Here is a 20,654-nt window from a genome sequence, read left to right on the forward strand (position 1 = left end):
GTCCGACTCTGTGTGACCCCATAGACGGAAGCCCACCAGGCTTCCCCATCCCTGGGATTCTCCAGGCAAGAACACTGGAGTGGGTTGCCATTTCCTTTTCAGCTAGCTATGACAAAAAGCCGGAATTCCAAAGGGCTTCTCTGTTTTAATACAGAAGGAGTTATGTTGATGTGTCTCGATGTTGTGACAAGCAGCCTTCGTGGCCAGAAGGAAAAGAACACAATCTCCCAACTTGATGCTTGAACAGGAAAAAGAATCCTTAGATGACATTCACTCTTCCCTGGCTGTTTTAGGAGGCTATATAGAACTGCATAACCTTTTCATACACCTCACTCCCACTCGTACATGAATACCTGCTGCTGAAGCTTTCAGACTTACTTTTTGCAAAGAGCTGAGAGATGGTTTTTCTGGTATCTTCTGACCCCTCATATTCCTTCTCTGCAAGCTGCTTGTTGGCCGTCTCCAGACGCTCTGTGGAATTTGGAGACAATCAACAGGGCCCTGAGGACAAACTTCCAAGCACAAGCTATTTGCCCTCTAAATACTGATCTTGAGCAAAACAAGCCTGTCTCTTCTTATTACACAAGCAAGGGGTGACACAGACAAAGGTTTGCAAACGTGGATCCCAAAACAACACTAGACCATGACAGGAAAGTAGAAGGCAAGTACTTTAATACTTTTACTCCTCACTGACAAAACCTAAGTCCAAATTTCTAGATTCCATCCAAGGAATCTGTCCCTGAATATATGATATTTTTCATTCCCTTGGAATAAAGAGCACCAGAGTTATTATAAAATGTTTAAATTTAAATCTTTATAAAAATCTTTAAAGTCGGAAAGGAACACAAGTAGCATAGACTATGGGGGCAGGCCAACTGGGTCCAGGAGACCTGAGAGAAATACCGTCTGATTTACACATCAGTTCATCCCACTTTGACTAAGAAAGCTTAGGACCAGACATGACTGTAGTCACAAAAACCTAGCCTGTCTATGCTCTGCAATTTGCTGACCATTCCAGTGCGCTGAACAAGACCTAGAAGCCTCACCATGTGTTCCTTAGCTTAGCCCTTCCCTTCACCACCCTTTTTTAAAATTGGAGTATAGCTGATTTACAATGTTGTGTTAATTTCTGCTATACAGCAAAGTGATTCTGAGATATATCTATATATATACACATTCTTTTTTATATTCTTTTCACTGAAGTTTATCAAAGGTAATTTTTTTTATTGACTGCTAGAGGTACTGGTGGGCTCTGACCTCCCTTTCTATCGTAGGATATTGAATACTTTGTGCTATACAGTAGGACCTTGTTGTTTACAGTATGACCTTGTTGTTCCCTTCAACGTCTTGATTGATGCCTTTCAGTGATTCTCTCACCTCTCAGATCCCTATTGAAGTCATGCATTCTCCGAATCTCGCCCTCAAGCTTGTTTCTCATAGCTTTCTCCAGGGCCTCTCTTTTGGAAGATGACTTGACAAGGTTCTCATATGCCTCTGAGACTCGCTGGATTTCTGTCTCCACCTGAACAACAACAAAAATGAAAGACAGTTATGATGGTAGGAAGTGGATGGGCGAAGAAGATCTAAAAACATATATCCAAATCCTTAATGACAACTTCTCCCAGGGATTTATGGATGGCCAGGAAAAAAGCACAACACAGTCAGATAAGAAAATTTTCCTGGAAAAATTTCTAAGTTCAACCTCAAGCTCAGTAATTAACTCACCAGTCCCCAAGATTTCCTTAGGTTAAAAACAAATATGTTTATCTGTCTTCAGAGAAGGTTGGAGGAGAGGATAAATTTCATAAGTATAGTTACAAATGACTTTCATTTCCTTTCTTAATTTAGAAAATAATAATAATGTATATAGTTACTGCAAAGCATTCAAAGGGTTTTTATACATTTATTTCGATCCGGGCTGATACTGGCCTATACAAGAGTACCTCTTCCCCATTTTAGGAAAGCGAAGACTGAGATGGCCTTTTACTAGAAGGCAGAGGCAGAGATGAAACCTAAAAACCCTAAGCCTAAGCCTCATTAGTTAGCTCAGTTCAATTTAACAAACATTTACCAGGGGCCAAATATTACAAGAACTCTTTAAAACACTGTGGGGTGTGTAAATATGAATAAGGACATTAAAATTGCCCTCAAGAAGCTTTCAATCTAATCAAGTAAGAGAATACCGGGAAAGATATGTTATTAAGAAAAGGTGGAGTAGTGTTATAAATTGTACGGGAGAAAAGAGGTTGTTTCTGTTTGGGGGTGAAGGGAGAGGAGAAGAATTTCAGGGAGGTGGTGGCATTTACAGTCAGATCCTGAAAGCTGGGTTAAATTTCAATGAGCAGAGGTGAGGGGAAGGGTATTCTATTCTAAGTGAGCAAATGCATTCCCAGAATGACCAGTAGTCTCATTTGGCTGGACACTGTGGGGTACACAGGGAGAAGCTGGTAAGATCTGGCTGCAAAGATTGGAGTCAGATCATAAAAGGGTTTTAATGCCAGGCATTTGGACTTTATCCTGTAGTCAGTGGGACACCGTAACAGATTTTTTAACAGAAATTTATGATTAGAGTTGTGTTTTATGACACTCCAGCAAATCTTGTAAAAGGTAAACACACACACATATACAATGTATACATACACACAGAACCTCAAAGAGAAAGGATCCTGCCCTGAATCAGCCCGAATTGGGAAGGAAATAAGAAATCTGACTCCAGAGTCTCTTTGGAACCAGTAGAGCTTCACTGTACATATCACAACCACAGAGATATTTGCATATGATTTGTATAAGACAAGAAAACTCCATTACCTATTAAGTAATTTTCAAGTTAAATCTGACTCCTGCAACCATTCTGCATTCCTTCTCAGCTTTCCACTATCCTCCTTAACAAAGCTCAGGCTACTTTAGGGGGAGAAATATCAGCAACCCTCCCCCCCCCGCCCCATGGGAGACTCAGGGTAAGGTGGGGTTACCAAACAACTCTGATTGCACCTGCCCCAGCTCCAGCATGATGCCTGAGGCGGGACTGCCTGCAAACAAATGAAGCTTACACCACAGAAAAGAGCAGACTTGAGAGTGTTTTTTTCCTTGCAGATGGTACCAAGATAGCAGCACAGAAGGTGAAAACTGGTGAATGGCATTTAGAGACAAGATCTGCAAGGCCTGAGCCCAATAAAGCCTTTGCATGAAATTCAAGTGTTTGGTAGAGAAAATAAACATTTCTATTTGAAAGAGCAGGCTTGGTGCTGGTCTGCTCTGGGCTGTCTTCAGAGTACAAGGTTTTCTAGTGCCCCACAGAATGCCACACCTGGAAGGCAGTCCCCTTTGTTTATGTTTCTATGGAAGTATATTTGACAAACAATATTGTAGAAGTTATAGGTGTTCAGTTCAGTTACAGTATAGCAATTCCCTATTTTTAAAGGTTATACTCCATTTATAGTTATATAAAATATGGGTATATTCCTCATGAAGTGAAAGTCGCTCAGTTGTGTCTGATTCTTTGCGACCCCCTGGACTATACAGTCCATGGAATTCTCCAGGCCAGAATACTGGAGTGGGTAGCCATTCCCTCCTCCAGGGAATCTTCCCAACCCAGGGATCGAACCCAGATCTCCCACATTGCAGGCGGATTATTACCTATCTGAGCCATCAGGGAAGCCCAAGAATACCAGAGTCGGTAGCCTAACCCTTCTCCAGTGGATCTTCCCAACCCAGGAATTGAACGGGGTCTCCTGCATTGCAGGTGGATTCTTTACCAGCCGAGCTACCAGGGAAGCTGGTGTTGTGTAATATATCCTTGTAGCTTATTTTATACCTAATAGTTTGTGCCTCTTACTCCCCTTCCCTATGTTGCTCCTCCCTCTTTCCCTCTCCCCACTGGTTATCACTAGTTTGTTCTCTATATCTCTGAGTCTGCTTCCTTTTTGTTCTATTCACTAGTTTGATGTATTTTTTAGATTCCTCATATAAGCGATATCATACAGTATTTTTTTTACTTATTTCACTTATCATAATACCCTCCAGGTCATCCATGTTGTTGCAAATGGCAGAATTTCATTCTCTTTATGCCTGAGCAGTATTCCATTGTGTGTGTGTGTATACACACCACATCTTCTTTATTCATTCATCCATTGACGGACACTTAGGCTGCTTCCATATCTTCGCTATCATACACAATGCTGCTATGAACACTGGGGTGCATGCATCTTCTTGAATTAGTGGTTTTTGTTTTTGTTTTTTTCAGATATACACCCAGGAGTGGAACTGCTGAGTCATATGATAGTTCTATTTTTAGTTTTTTGGGAACCTCCATACTGTTTTCCATAGGGGCTACATCAGTTTACCTTCCTACTGGCAGTGTATAAGGGTTCCTTTCATTCCGCATCCTCATGGAATGCAGTCCCTTTACTCAAGTTATTCAGAGTACTATTTCAAGACATTGTACCAATCCTTTCCCTACACTGTTTGTAGATACTGCCCCCACCAACAGGGCAAGTTGTACATCTGTCAACAGGAAAAGAAGTCACAGAAGGGCATATTCATCAGTTTGGTCTGTGGTGGGAGGTGAGGGGAGAGACAGGATGGTGGTGGGTTTCCAGGTTGATTCTATCTATTTATTCCCCTCATGAGCCTCAGGCCTTCTTATTTTTTCCAGCACCAGCTGACATCTACCTTATTCCCCTCATTTGTCCTCTTCTAACCCACCTGTGCCTCTAACCCACTGCAGCATGGGGTCAGCTTTCACTTCTCCCAGCACTCAAGCTGTCACAATTGCACTTGATTGAGGCATCTTTCCCCATATTGGAGAACAAAACAACAACCCAGACTCTGTTCTGCTCAACTTCCCTGCCACCCATCTTCCCCCTCAAAAAAAAAATAATCATTCACTATCCTCTAGAAAAGAGAATCTGTAGAATATCTGGGTTCACCCTTCATTTACTACATCAAAGATGGAGCCAGGGCCACCACGAATAGAGAGTTTAGAGAGCAGTGTCAACTGTTAAACCTAATCAGCCAAACTGGACCAATCTGTTTATAGTGTATGAGTACCAATGTGACGGGACAGGGGCAGGTATGAGAGAAGAGGGAAAATTCTAAATTGGGGGCAAAGCCAGGAAGAAACATTTCTCACTCAACAACCCACATCCATCCAGACTTGGGAACATTAGGTGCAGTAAAGGCAATTCTTTGTTCTGTAAAAATACTTAGCTGATAATAAGCCCTCCTCTCCTTTAGGACTCAGATCTGATGTTTACATAGTGTTAGCTTCATTCAGGTCCCTGAAATTTCCACTGCTGGGTGTCTCCTGAGGACAGAGTTACTGAACAATACCAGACAACCTCCCTTCCCTCCTCCACCTTCATCCTCACATCCCTGAGCAGTCTGCATTGTCTGCGAGATCAAACCAAAGGAGCTCCACAATGACAGAAGTTGCAAAGAGGCTGCCAAAGGCAGAACCCTATTCACCACCAGCCACAGGAAGCCAAGAGCTAAGGTTCCTAGCTTAGGGCACTCAAGACCTAAAGTCCCAGCTGCAAGAGATACAGGAGGGGCCCAGGGAAGAATGTGAACTTGGGACATACACTCCTTTTGCTACTTCCTTAGCCTCGGGCTGTCACCTGTCACCCATCTGTGGTGTGCTAAACCCCTCCTGCCCCCCCCCCACACACCAGAGGAGAGCAGATGTTTCATTTGAGCTGAAGGGAAGGACCAAAGCAAGAAGCGTGGAAAGGAAAGGGCATTGAAAAAGAGTTACAGTGAGAACTACCACTTGGAAAAGTACTCTAGGCCCTTTCCAGAACAAGGCAGGGCAGGATCTAACTTCAATAATGAGATTTTTCTGGGAACTATGGATTTATAGTTAAGATTCAAATTCAGTATTTTGTATTTGGGAAAACATAATCAAAAGGAAAAGTCTTTATGCTGGCAGGTACTTCTCCTACACAGGCCTCTTCAGTGTTCTTGACCTTCTGAAACAGTTTCCCTGCCTTTCGTAATTCTCAAACACTCAGTTAAGCTTTCTTGGGGGCTATGATTTCTGTAAAATGTTACTTCTAGAAAGAGAGGCAGAAGGTTTTTCTAAAGTTTGCTCCATCTAACCTTCAGATATAAGAATCCTGAAGACCCACCCATAAGTCATACAGGTACCCACAAGTGGACACTTTTATATCAATATTAAACAAATAAGATTTCAAAAAGACTCAAATAGCCCCATATGGAGGTCTCACCTTCTGCAGTCTTGCCACCTTCTCATAGCATCCTTCCAACTCCTGCCGCAAGCTCCGGTTCTCATCTGAGAGAATCTCAACCATCTGCTGGGCTCTGGAGACAATGGCAAAAGGGTCGGCTGGCATTGGCTGATATGAAGCAGACGACTGCTGAGCTCGTGGCATAGCGGAATAGCCTTCTCCTGGCTGCTGCTGCTGCTGGTGATGGTGGTGATGGTGTGGCTGCGGCTGCTGTGGCTGCTGTTGACTCAGTCCAGGCTGGGGGAGACGGTAATGATCCCCCTGGTGAGCCTGGTTGGGAAGGAAATGCTGCTGTGGCCTAGACAGGTGAGCCGAGTGGTCTCCTTGGTTGGGGACCAAGGGATGTTGGGCAGGAGACAATCTAGTGGATGGTGAAGACTGCAGCAAGGGCAAGGAACCCCCAGATGTGAGGGAAGAAGTAGGGCTGTGAGGCTGAGAGTTCCGGGCTGACAAAGGCAATGAGATGTCCTGTGTTGGCCTGGAAAACATGGAGGGTGTACTCAGGTTAAGCTCCCACTTGAAGGCACAAGAAAGGGAGATGTGGAGGCTCCCGGGCTCCCCAGAACAGGTGCAAAATGAAGAGTAGGCAGGGTTGGACTACAAGGTCTCTGCCAAGACCTCTCCAGTCCCTTCCACACCTGGCCTCCTCTGAATACCTGACCCACAGAGGTATGATCCTATGGAGGACAGATCAGATATCTCAAAGGTTACTTTGTGAAAATCAAAGTAATGCATCCTTATACACTTGTTTCTCAAGTCTAAGCATTTCAAATGTGTCTTTGACAACGTAATTGTCACCTCATGATTTTAAACTAAGCTTTTTCTGGCATACTGTATGTGGTCCTGTACACAGAAAGAGTCACAGAAAGTTCTTTCCACTTGCCCAGAAGGAAAGAGCAAACCATCATCAAATCCGCCCCTCATCTTGTTATCTGCAACTCTCTTGGATAATTCATATAGTCAGAAAAAACTACCTAAGGATATACAGGTACTTACTACAGTAGAGACACCAAATAATTATTGTTGATGACAGTTGTTAATAACTGAATGATGCTTTTTAGCAGCAATAATTCCAAGAGTTGGAAGGGATTACAAGTAACACTATCATATAATTTGTGATGTACTGAATCACAAAATGTAAGGACTGGAAAGACCTTAAATAAATTATTTAGTCCAACTCTGTCAGTGGACAGAGGGGGAAACTGAGGTCCAGAAAGGAGAAGTATTCTGCCAAATATTACAGAGTGAGTTAGAAGCAGTGCCAGGGTAGAACCTAAGTGCCATTTTCAGGTTCTTTCCACTAATATTAAATATAATACACTGATTTGCAGTGATGTTCAGATTCCCAACCTATTACTTATAGAAAGTTCCAGAAAGAGAACTTTGGCACATGGTTTAATGTAACTTTCCCATTTTGGTACCTAATACTGAACTATGAGCCATTAATGGAAACAGTGTATGCAAATGGATCATTTCCACCATTGCCACAACCAGGAAGAATATCTGTCAGTATACACCGAACACACAAAAAAATTGTTCACCTCCCTGTCCCTGCCCAGTTAACCTAATATACTCCCACATCCAGTGGATGCCTGTCCTACAGTTGGTATTTCTCAATCCAGGGAAGACAGATGGCTAATAGCACAGGATTTGGATCCCAACAGAGTTTGGAGACCTTTCCTACTGCTTACTAGCTGTGTAACCTTGCTTAAGTTACTTCATCTGCATGAGCCTATTTTGTTCCCGAGGTCACAAATGAATTACTAAAATACTGGGCTCTTCTCAGTGTTGAGCTCCATAGAAATTACAAACAGTCTCATATCTACCTCCCAATGAGAATGGTTGACCCTGTTAGTGATTTTACTTATGGGATATCCACTTAATCTTTGCACTAAATTGCATAAAATTTGTGGTGAAACTGGGACAAATCACCAGGAGCAATTAACTTTTAACTGGCATTCCTGATGCTAAAGCACATTCCCTCCCACACATACTCCAGTTATCATTACTGTTCATTTATCTATCACTACAAGAGATCCTCACTATGATGGATTTTTACAGCTACAAAACAATTCCAAACACTTGCTCACACATACCCAATAACCCAGATGTTCACCAGAGCCCTCAAACCTATTCAAGTTGAAGGCTGTCGCTCAGCCCCATCAGTGCTTCTGGTGTACCCACATTCTTCCAATTTCACATATCTGTCACTATAAACAATTGCTGAATACTGAAGTGGGCAAACTACTTGTGGACAGAAGAATTTACATGGTTTTCATGATGACAACTGGAAAGTTGCTACCCTTCATAACCCTTATGTTTGAGAGTTCAAAACACTCAAGCAATCAGAAGTATGGGAGCTGTTTATAAACTTATGTGGGGGGAGTTTGTCTCCATTTTTTTTTTTTTTTGGTCTCAGCATCATGTTTATTTCGTGACTCAAGTCCTCCGTTTTGTTTCTAGTGTCACATCCAATTATCTGCATGTATCGTGTTTCACATATACATACACCTTTTCATACTGTGGATCTTTAGTTTCCTCAGAGGTTAAATGGACTATGTACTCTCCTTCCACTTCGAAGAAATGAAGTGAAGTCGCTCAGTCGTGTCTGACTCTTTGCGACCCCATGGACTATGGCCTATGAGGTTCCTCCGTCCATGGAATTTTCCAGGCAAGAGTACTGGAGAGGGTTGCCATTGCCTTCTCCAGGGGATCTTCCCTACCCAGGGATCGAACCCGAGTCTCCCACATTGTGGGCAGACGCTTTATCCTCTAAGTCACCAGGGAGTACCTCCACTTTGAGTAAGAGCTATTATAAACTGGGTTGGCCAAAAAGTTCATTTGATTTTTTCAAAACATCTTACAGAAAGGCCTGAATGAACTTTTTGGCCAACCCTATATCTATATATATCTATATCTATCTATATATATATAGGAGTTAAAATATGGCATCCTGGGACCTGTTAGGGCTTATGTCTCAGGCAGAAAAGAGGGGCTGAAATTTCATGTTCTCTAATCGAATCCTCAAATTTTAAGGGGAAAATGACCATATTAACGTTCATCCTCATTGCCAGGATGTGTAAACCCAAGGCCTGGGAAGTGTTCTCTTTTAAAGACTGAATGCCCAGCTGTGAACTGGGCTTCCTTCCCCCCAGCTCCACTGGGTCCTATCAGCAACCTAGACCTCTCTCTCAAACAGACCAGCCACTGACCTCTCTCCCACCTGTAGACCAAAAGGCCTCCCCATGCCCTGGACAGAACGTGGCCTCCCAGGGGCCTCGTGGAAGGGGTGACCACAAGGTGCCTGGAAGGAGGCTCCAGAGTTGGATAAGCTCAGGATGACAGTGGCCATGGCCATGACTGTGAGCTCTGCCTAGAGATAAATGGAGAAGAGGCAGCTGCCCTTCACATTCCCCAGGATGGAAAAGGAAGCAGATTTCCGTGCATCGTGATGTTGGGAAAATCGAGGCAGTCTGACCCTGGCAGGATTGCAAACACAAAGCAAGGCTTGGGCAGTTGTAAAAGAAGAGAAAGCCCTACAGCCAACGAACTCCATCTGGATCTCAGCATCTGCCCACCATGAAAAAGCAGGACAGTATTAATGCTTGTGTGAATTTCCCCCTGAGAGAAGGGGACTGAGGAACGACGGGTGTGGGAGAGAGCTGGGGGAATGTCAGAGGAAGCAAACCTACACTCAAGATAGAGTAATTGTAATAATGGTAAAAAGGGTGTCAGCTGGGTGAGTGACACTCTCCCCAGCTCCTTCCACTGACATATTAACCAGGAACAATAAGGCGCATGCAGACAACAGAATCACATGATCACATGGAAGCCCTGACCTGCCTCCCTGCCCCTTCCCTCCCTTTGTCCTTCTCCTTCCTAAGACAACCTGGGCCTCCGGTTCTCTGTGGAAAAGGAGACCTGACAGACACGCGGCACAGAGGCCAGGGACCAAAATCAGCATCTCCCCAAAGCCGGGGAAGATCCCCACCCAGAGATAGCTTGTGAGGACACAAATGGAAATCAATAGAGCTGACACTGCAACTTCTACCCCGCCCCCTCGCTGACCGGAGCCCCCACTCTTCCCAGACACATGTCACCCCAACCCTCCACCCCAACCCCCAATGCACACAAGACAGTCCTGGCCTACACGTATGCAAGCTCCCCCATACACCCTCTCACCAGATCAGGTGCCAACAGCCTGGAACCCAATTTATTCTCCCCACAGAAACTGCCTTTCCCAGGCTCTGTGATGGTCACTCTCTGAAGCCTGGAGAGGGCTGCAAATTCCTGATTGTTTCTCTTGCACAACCAACTCTGCTCTGAGCTACAGAGTTAGGTCACCCTTAGATTCCACTAAACAAGGATTTCAAGAAACCTCAGATCTGGGCACGATGTCAACAACTGAAAGGAGGTGGCTGCTTTACAAACAGAAAGGATTTGATTTTTAAAAGCAGTTGATAAATGCATAAACCCCGGCTGCAGAAAAGGCTCAGCACTTAGACAAAGATTCAACAAACTTTAATTCTTCAGATGGCTTGGCCTTGTTTCCCATCTGGAGTTCAGGGCATTCAGAATATTTATTTTTTAAGTGGGGAGGAGGGCATAGGGAAAATGAAGTAATAAAAAGGACATTGTGTTCATCTTAACAGTAAATCTCTAGCATTTCTCATCACCTCTGAAGAAGAAAATGGCAACCCACTCTAGTACTCTTGCCTGGAAAATCCCATGGATGGAGGAGCCTGGTGGGCTACAGTCCATGGGGTCACAAAGAGTCGGACACAACTGAGCATCTTCACTTCACTTCTGAAGGTCAACAAAGGTTTTTTTGGATAACAATTTGCTCGAAGAGCTTGCTCTGAATCTTGATCTGTAATTTATGGATTAAGAACTAAGTATTTTGTCTTCTAATTGTTTGGTACTAGCAGCAGTTCGGAGAAGGCAATGGCAAGCCACTCCAGTACTCTTGTCTAGAAAATCCCATGGACGGAGGAGCCTGGTAGGCTGCAGTCCGTGGGGTCGCTAAGGGTCGGACACGACTGAGCGACTTCACTTTCACTTTTCACTTTCACACATTGGAGAAGGAAATGGCAACCCACTCCAGTGTTCTTGCCTGGAGAATCCCAGGGACGGGGGAGCCTGGTGGGCTTCTGTCTATGCAGTCACACAGAGTCGGACACGACTGAAGTGACTTAGCAGCAGCAGCAGCAGTTACTTGGAAAGGTACTCACAAACTGTTTAGCTAGTTGGTTTAAAGAAAATAAAGGAGGAGAAACGTTCCTCCACCTAAAATGGTACACTTATAGAAAGCCATTCAAAGTCCTCCCCTTGGCAGGCATTTATCAACATGTGCCACACCCTCACCCCAGGCTCTGCAAAAATTTTATTGCCAGTTTGTTTGCTGCAGACCCAAAACTCACAAAGAGCATCTTCTGATTAGGATTGTTTCAGGCTTGACTTTTCATTGAGCATGGGCTTTCCAGGTAGCTCAGTGGTAAGGCATCTTCCTGCAATGCAGGAGGTGCAGGTTCGATCTCTGGGTAAGGGAGATCCTCTGGAGAATGGAATGGCAACCCCCCAGTATTCTTGCCTGGAGAATTCCGTGGACAGAGGAGCCTGGCGGGCTACAGTCCATGGGATTGCAAAGAGTCGGACACAACTGAGCATGCAGGCACATTCATCGAGCATATCAAGCACCCTATTTCTCTCCCAGAGAGGGGGAAAAAAAAAAAAAACCGCACCATTTCTCTCCCATAAAGAGAAAAAAAAAAAACAAAACTATTCCCGCAAACCTGTGTGTTAAAATACTGCTCAAGAGAAAATAATCAGCGTGGGCTCTACTGCTTTGGGGAACAGAGCAAGAGATTCATAGATAACATAGGAGGGAGGAGAAAATACAAATCTCTTCCGGTTAAACATATGCAACTAAGTTTCTCTGGTGGTTTAATCAGTATGGAAAGAAAAAAATAAAACCCTCTTTGGGCTCCTTAGTATTTATTTAGGCAGATCAAAGGGCTTTTCCATCTAGCTTCAAACACTGCGGGAGTCATTTCAGATCGCAAACAATACTCCTGAATGAGTTCTGAAAATAGCTTTCCTGGGAAGGCGGGCCATGTGCTGAGCGGGGCTTGGATTCTGCTCCACACCCCAGCCAACATGTTCCCCTCCCACAAGGCAATACACACACATCTCATCCACATACAGGAGGGAGTCCCCCCAGACTCTTCCATGCTGATAAGAAGAGAAAAACAAAACCCCCCAGTTTCACTGACATGTTGCTGGCTTGCATGGGTCTCCACTAAGTTAAGCAGTCCAATGGACCAACCCCTCCCCGGGTCTTTCACTGGGCAGTTGGGAATCGGATTCTTGCTCATTTAAACCGGAAGGGCCCTGTCCCTTACCCCATTTCCTGTTCCAAGTCACTTATCAGAAGTTAGGCTCCTGCCCTTTGAAAGCTGTACAGCAGAGGTTGAAAAGGGTTAGGAAATCAACCTGAGTTAAGGAAAAAAAAAAGTCCTAAACTAGCAAAGTTAGGGGTGGAGCCCAAAGTGAATTGCCTCTGGCTAAAAAACAGGACCTGAAGGTGAAAAAAGTAAAATACCAGGAAATGCCAGGTGCATTCTCTTACCTTCACCCTACTCCACCCCTTGACTGCCTTCTTTCTCTCCTGAGTCACCCACTATACTTCAAGCCAAGAGACTCTTTCCCAAATGAGTAAGAGGGGACAAGAGACAAAAAGACATCAAAGAGATCACAGGCCTCGTCTGGGGGCTGCCTATGGAAAGAAGCCACCCATAATTACCCATGGTAATCAGGCAGGAATACCACATATAACTCATCATTTTTGTCCAACACTGAAACCTTTCCTCTGTCCTATACGCTGAAATACTCCTGACTGGAGACATGGCCCCAATAGGAACAATGAACAGAATCAAGGAATCATAAGGTCTAGTTGATACAGCAATAAGTCAACAGGCCCCTGAATAATTCATAACTATATTTAGAAATTAATGAATATTCAAAACAGTCCTCTTGAACTAATGGCAAGTTATACAGAAGCCATGGGAATATGTTTTTCTTCTGCATTTTAGCATTTGACCAAAACTTCTATACAATATGAGGTGAATTAAACTTGGATGTTTAAAAACGTCACCCACAACTACTAAACTCACTACAGAAGAAAGATTAAGCAGCCCAGACTTCGTGAACTGCAAGGAAGTACAAGGCTAGTCACATGCTGAACCTGCACATATAGAGTTCTCCCAACAATAATATCCAGATGTTTGTTGAGTGTCTGAGCGAATCATGGTAATTCTGCAGAAAGATTTGTTTGCAGAAATTAGTGAAAAGAATTTTGTGGAAGAGAATAAATGAAAGTGATAGGATATTCCAGACTCAAGTGCAAGATAATTTGCTTCTCCTCAAAGGAGGGCTTAATAACGCACAAGAGGAACCCTGCCTGACTCTTCCTTCAATCTCCCAGAAGACTGGACAGTGAAATGCTACTGAAATCAATACTTGTGCTCCCGTTCAGCCACTAGGCAGTTGAGGCCTAGTCAAGGGTATGCTAATTACAGGACTAATGATGGCTGAAGAAGGGTACACGTTCAGGTTGGCAGGACATTTACTAAGCCAAGGGCCAGCCATGCATTGCAAAGTTTGTTACACCAAATGCCTGCCCATTACTTCCCTTAAGGTTCCCAACACATAGCAGAAGCTGGTTGGGGATGAAGTCAGGGAATGACAGAAAGGGAACTGTCTTACCTGGCTGCTCCATACTCAGGGGGATGCTGATACCTCATCAGTTGCCCCTCTGTTCTCCCTGGCTGGTTCAGACGATGCTCACTATAGTAGTGCCCTGGCTCTTGGGGCTTGCACACTACAGATTGGGGTGGCATGCCCTTGAAGGGATACTCTGGTGGGGGGCCTCGGTGTTCCATGCCCTTCAGGCTATGCTGGCTGGGAGGTGGCCCTTGGGCCTTGTAGAAATCACTGGAACTTGTGGGATTCTTGTACAGGTCATTGGGTTGTGGTGGGGAGAGGGGAGCGCTGGTAACAGGTGGATGGGCCTTAACTCCGCTGGTAGCCAGTGACATCTGCATGAGTCGTTCACTCAGGGAGCGAACGTGTCCTTGCTTAAGATCTCTGAGTCCTTCATCCTGGTGCATCTTTCCAGGATTGAGCCGCTGAACTGATGGGCGTCCCTCAGTCCTCATCTTCTGGTTGGTCACTCCAGTGACATAGAAGGCAGCTCCAACACTGGCATGCTGTTGGCCTCGAAAATACTGGGACTGGACCTTGGCTTCCTCATAGGTCGGGAGTTCTTCATTATTCTGCATCCGAGGAGACAGCTGTTTCTCCATGATGATGTTTTCTGACTGGATTTCCTGCCCCTGAGGCTCCTGTCGGGCAGCATGAGCCACAAGCTGTTGGTGGTGGTCTTGGGGACTCAACACATCATTCTGAGGGCCTGGGTTCCCACTGCCACTGGGGAAAGGAGGGCCGTTCCCTGTGGCTTGCTGGTGTATGGCAAGCAGGTTGCGATTCTCATTGGGATTGCCATAGCGAAGCTGCTCTTGTAGCAGACGCTGCAACACCGTGGTTCCTCCACTTGGCTGTTCATCAGAATTTCTCATCTCTATTGCTGGTGGTGCCTTGTGAAGAGAGAGAGAAATTGGGCACCTGGGCTGCCCTTGACCTGGGAAGGGGAAACAGGAAGCTTAACACCCAGTTGATGGATAAATCAGTCCTCTAAAGGGGGAGAAAATGAGTATTTGGGGGGAGGGATGAGGATTTCTCTGCAGAGATCAAGTAGAGAACTGAATCTAGAATTAATCAGTTAATTGTTGGCCACTTCCGGCTCTAGCATTGACATGAGGAGGAACTTGGAGGCATACGAGCCCTCTGTTTCCTCTTTTACTTTTAGCCTGAGTTAAGTATTCACTCTTAACTCCTAAAAGGACTGGGGAAACCTGAAGTAAGTGGGGTTGTCAGAGAGTGCAATTTTCCTAGGCCCTTATCAATTTCATCTCTCTGTATTCTATAGCAATGAAAAATTCAACTCTTAAGGTTGTGGCAGGAAATTACCCCATAGGCAGGATCTGTAAAACAGTTCAGCATGTGGAAGGAGCTACAAAATGTCAAATGATAACTAAGATAAATAAACAGTGATGAGAGAGCTTGGTTGTACCAGATAGAAATGATCTCTGCTTGATGCAAATCTTTTTCTCTGATCTCATAAAACTCTGAAACATATCTTTTTTTAAAAACAATCCTTTTTGTATTGTCCATTTTGGATGCTCCTTGGCTTAATAAGAGAAGAGCTTGGGATAATTGTTATTGACAAAGTTTCTCTTTCAGCCATCCAGGAATAGTCATTGAGCATTTGTTGTTGTTGTTGGGAAGGAGGAGTTTAAAGGGGAAGCCCTCTTTCATTTGAAGTGTGCCTCTGACAGTAGTACAGTATCCACAGATTCATTAGAAGCTCATTAAATCTTTGGATAGAATCTGTCTATCATGTTAAGTCCTGCAATTTGATAAGCTTCAGTAGTGAAAACTTTCACCCCAAGGATCTTAAGTAGTGTTGGAGAACGGACATGATGTCACACCAAGTCACAATTAGGTCAACCTAACCAGCCTCAGGTTCCTACAGGAGAACTTTGGACTCCTGGCTTCCAGGTCCTGATTTCTACGATATGAAATAGTTTCCAGTGTCTCTGGAAACATGATCCCCTTTGCCTTCAGTCTTACAGGGACTGACCCAGAAGATGTGTGTGGTAGCTGGAGAAAGGTCGTCCCTGTTCCTTTTCTACTTTTCTGATTACTGCTACCTGGTTTCTAATTGTTCTATTGAGCAGTTTGACTTCACAGTTAAAGTTAAACTTCCAGAGGCCCGCTTTAAATCCCATTCATCAGATTCTTGGGGGAAGCATATACCAAGGGGCTGAGCAACCTGCCCTTAAGTCCCTTTTCCCTGCCTGCCAATGACCCTCAGGGACTCCTGTATTTCAACTGTCAGACTGAGATTTTCTATTTGGCTGACAAGTATAACATAAATCTCTCTTGGTGCCTTAAACTGGAAAGATGATTACCAAATTATTTCTCCTCTGTTAAAAGAAAAATAGAAATGGGAGTGTGTATGGTTAAAACAACACCACTCAGAAACCCCTCCTGCAAGGCAGGGAGATCCAGACAGTGAGCTGCCCCAGACTCTAAAGAGCACACCACCCCCTCCCACCCCACACCCACCCCACCCCCCCAACACACAGCCTCACACACACACACCGACACCCACACACACGGATGTCCATACCTATTTCTGCTTTCTTTTAGGCTTAAAGCCTTGCTCAGGATAGGGAATTCTTGCTTATGAGCAGCTCCAGAAACCGCAACAGTAGATTCCCTCTGCCCTAACACTCAGGTTCAGGGTAAGCGTCGCCAAGAGTCCAACCACTGGTCACTCTGAAATGGTCAGGAGGGGGAGGGGGAGAAACAAAAATGTCGTTTCTATTTTGCCACCAATGGCCAACAGTTAACCAAACCAGTTCTTCCAAGGGGATGACTTCTCTTCCCGTTTGTGTGTGTGTGTGTGTGTTTTCTTTCTGCCTTTTACGTGAGTGGCAGAGTCCATTTCCACAAGGACAAAAGGCAATCTCACTGTGGTGGCTGTATTCAGGAGGTCAGCCAGTCTCCTGGAGATAAAAATGTGCAAGATGGCTCTGTCATAGCCTCATAGCCCTCAGGAGCTGCTGCTCCCATTCTGAGTTGGAATGGTAGTTTAGTCACTAAGTTGTGTCTGACTCTTGCGACACCATGGAATGTAGCCTACCAGGCTTCTCTGTCCATAGGATTTTCCAGGCAAGAATACTGGAGTGGGTTGCCATTTCCTTCTCCAGGGGATCTTCCCAACCCAGGGATCGAACCCAGGGCTCCTGCATTGCAGGCAGATTCTTTACCGGCTGAGCTACCATGGAGTTGGAATGGTAGGTGATGACAAAACATGTAACTCTCACCTTGAGAGTACGACCTTTAAACTGCTATCAATAGCAGGGGATGTGAGTGGGGCTCACTGGCCCACATCCCAGAAGGGAAAGCAGTCATCAGAAGGTAGATTTTAGTCAAAAAAGAACACTCAGTGAAGCTCCTGATTAAAGGCTACAGCCTCAGAGGGCCAGAAGAAAATCCCAACTTCTTGTCAACCAAGCCATTAAGTATTTGTTGCATCCTGGCTATTCCAGATATTTGCCAGCCTCACGCTAGACACCATGAGGGACAGAAAGGACACACAATATATAGTTCCTGCCCTCACAAAGCTTACAATCTGATCAACAGTCCATCCATTCTTACTGTAGTAGCAAAAGTGATGGCCCTTCTCCACACACAGCAGCAACTCTTCTCTGAGAAGATGGCTCCACTTGCTTTCTCAGTGCTTCCACTGCCCCAGTATCTCCATGCAAGGAAACTACTAGACTCACATTATAGAGAATAGATGCAAATGCCCACCAGATATGGATTTGAGATAATCCTCACTTCGAATGACTCCTTTGACCCTCAGCAAAAAGCCCTGAAGGTCCAACCAAAATGGTTATGAAACTGAGGGGTTGAGGTGAGAGGCACATGATCTACATTCCTATTTTCTGCCCTGGACTAGCCATGACTCACTCATATCACTTAAAGGAAAGCCTCTAATCTGCACCAGGGACGCCATTTGAGGAGCAAAGCAATGCAAAGGAAGCACACCCACGTCACCGTGCTTTGGGAGCGTGTTCAAAACATCCAAGTTGAAAAAAAAAAATCTACAAAACCGCACAGTGATTAATTTAACATTATTTCCTTGCAATGTTGCCAAAAATAAAGTGAACAGATATAGAGTGAACAAACACGGATATTTGTATTTCCTTCTTGTCTCGGTCCAATATATAATGACAATCAAAAAGCAAAATCATCTCCAGTATGAAAGGTAATTGTTTTATGGTGTCTCCCCTAATTTCGAAAGCAGAGGAACAACTTCTAATTGGAATCAAAGTTGGGCTGTTAACAGAGCTATGGTAAATAACTGCTGTGTTTCTATTGCCCAATTTTGAACAAAACAGTTGTCTTTTTTTTTTCAAACGAAACACACAGAAAACAGGCTTTTAAACTTGAGCCCCTGGTGAGAAACCACCACGACTCTTTTCCAGGACTATTTAGATTCTTCATGCTGATTTTGACTGGCTTGCTCCTGACACCCAGTTCCTCACCAAGAAAACTTATCCAACATCTTGCTCTCTTCCTTCAATTTTGTCCCCTCTGCTCCATATCCTTTTCAAAACCCAAATCACTTTGTGTCAACCAGACAGACTGTCCCTTCCCAGCACCCCACCCCCTGGTCTTTTTGTTTCTGTTTAAAAGAGGAAAAGAAATCAGTCTAAGAAAAAAAACTTTGCTGATTCCTTTCCAGTTTACCGATTTTTTTTCCCCTACAAAACTTATGTTCATCTACATGTTCAGAGTCACATAAGAAGGAAAACACTACTCCATTTTTTTATTAGAGAAAAGATAGGAAGATTCCTTGTCTCATGCGCAAGAACTAAAATAGTATGAACTCTGCAACCTTTCATCTGCCCACAGCTTTAATCATACCACTGCCAGGGGTCTGACATCATCTTCAATCAATAAAATAACCTTGTTTCTCCTGTACAAACAGACTGTCACGGAGGATATTTGATAGGCGAAGAAAGGATTTCCGTGGTTCTGTCTTTAAAAATGCAATTTGAATCTATATATTCAACTCTTTTGTAATAACAACAGGGCAGCAAGGCCAAGCTAAGTTCTCACTGCATTTACAGTCATCGGCCACTCCCAGTGTACCTGAGAGGGTGAGCCAAAATGAAACACGTCTGTGACAACTAAGGTGTTTCCCAAGCTAAGTCCCAGAAAATCAGCCTTACAACGTGGCCCGGACACACCAAATTCCCACCCTTCACATAAATTTTGAAATCTGCCTATAAGATCTTCTTTCTATCCCTTCTACCTCCTCCTCCAATTCTGCCCTCACCCCTCACTCTACCAACCAGGATGAAGAATCTGAGTCTAGGGAACCTGTTTCTCTGCTAAATCTTGGTCAACTTGTTTCATACCATTTTACTTCCAGCTAAATGGAAGGAAGCCAGTTCAAAGTTTTCCCTATATCTGTGTGCATGTATTTGTGCATAACACACACACACAGACACACAACCTCCCAAAGATGCCAAACAGGCCACTGATTTCTTTCATGCCCTCTCACGTTGGTCCATATTGTGGCCTGAAGTGTTCTAGAGAACACCTTTCCCAAGAGTCTTGAAATGCAAGCTACTAACTTGCTTCCTCTGGGAGGTAAGAAACAATGGTCCCTTTGCAGGTTATCCCTAAAACTTTCAGTGGGTAATGGGCAGGCAGTATAAATATCATGATTAAGAGCCTGGGTCCAGAATCACACTGCCCAAATCCAAATCCTGGATCTATGGTTTACTAACTGACCTCACCCATGTCTCTCAATCTCCCCAAGTCTCAATTTCATCATCTGCAAAATAGGGCTAACGGTGCTCATACCTCATATGGTTGTTATAAAGATTAAGGGAAGTAGTCTATGTTCAGTGCTAAGCTCAGAGCCCAGTACACAGTAAAGGCTCAATAAAAGTTAGCTACTACTATCACTATTTCAAAGTGGTCTTTTTCTCAAAGTGTACAATTATTTTATGAAGAAAGTTATTTTTAAAAAAAAAACCTTTTATTTGCAACTCAAATCTTCTATGCCCACGTCCTTAAATAAGTGAAGGCCAGAATTAGAAAGATTCCTGGGAGACCATCTGGTAGTCTAACCCTCTCTTTCTAAAGATGAAGATGTCAGAGCTTAAAAGTGATCAGAGCCAGGGCCAGAATGCAGGTTTTATTATTCCAAGGGTAACAGCACTTCCACTACAATATATGGGCTTCCCAGGTGGCATTAGTGGTAAAGAACCTGCCTGCCAATGCAGGAGACATAAGAGGGGTTTGATTCCTGGGTCAGGAACATGCCCTGGAGTAGGAAATGGCAACCCACTCCACGATTCTTGCTTGGAGAATCCCATGGACAGAGGTGCCTGGCAGGCTACAGTCCATAGGGTCGCAAAGAGTTGGACATGACTGAAGCGACTTAGCATGCACATTCGCACTACAATATATTATGTAGTATATTAGCTTGTACACTGAAGATGCTTAATAAATATTCATTAAGTTGAATTGACTCTGGTTTTAAGAGATTATAAATCTGGCTTAATGCTACCATCAATTTTCCAGTTCCACTGGAAGTAAAATGTTAATGGGAGGAGGGAAAATTCAAAGACATAAGAGGGATATGTTAGCCAGAGGTATGGCAGAAGGACCCTGCAAAATCTCTCCTCTTTAGGC

General features: G+C 44.2%; 1 protein-coding gene across 9 annotated transcripts in view; it reads right to left on the reverse strand.

Annotated features, from left to right (window-relative positions):
- The window catches only part of AMOT (angiomotin), a 66,658-nt gene that overhangs the window by 33,740 nt on the left and 12,264 nt on the right, over nt 1-20,654 (reverse strand). For 5 of the 9 annotated variants that reach the window (XM_055438037.2, XM_055438036.2, XM_055438035.2 and 2 more), the window contains 3 exons: nt 6,228-6,726; nt 1,378-1,522; nt 379-471 (listed from right to left, as the gene is read on the reverse strand). In XM_055438037.2, the coding sequence (XP_055294012.1) occupies nt 379-471; nt 1,378-1,522; nt 6,228-6,392 (403 nt within the window). In that variant the 5' untranslated portion in view covers nt 6,393-6,726. Of the gene's footprint in view, nt 1-378; nt 472-1,377; nt 1,523-6,227; nt 6,727-14,012; nt 14,947-16,560; nt 16,710-20,654 lie in introns of all 9 variants that reach the window. The other 4 variants (XM_055438032.2, XM_055438028.2, XM_055438029.2 and 1 more) reach the window with 1 other exon arrangement.

The sequence above is a fragment of the Moschus berezovskii genome, chromosome X, assembly GCF_049115385.1.
Source record: "Moschus berezovskii isolate FMDL1 chromosome X, NW_MosBer_1.0, whole genome shotgun sequence".
Classification (NCBI taxonomy): Eukaryota; Metazoa; Chordata; class Mammalia; order Artiodactyla; family Moschidae; genus Moschus; species Moschus berezovskii.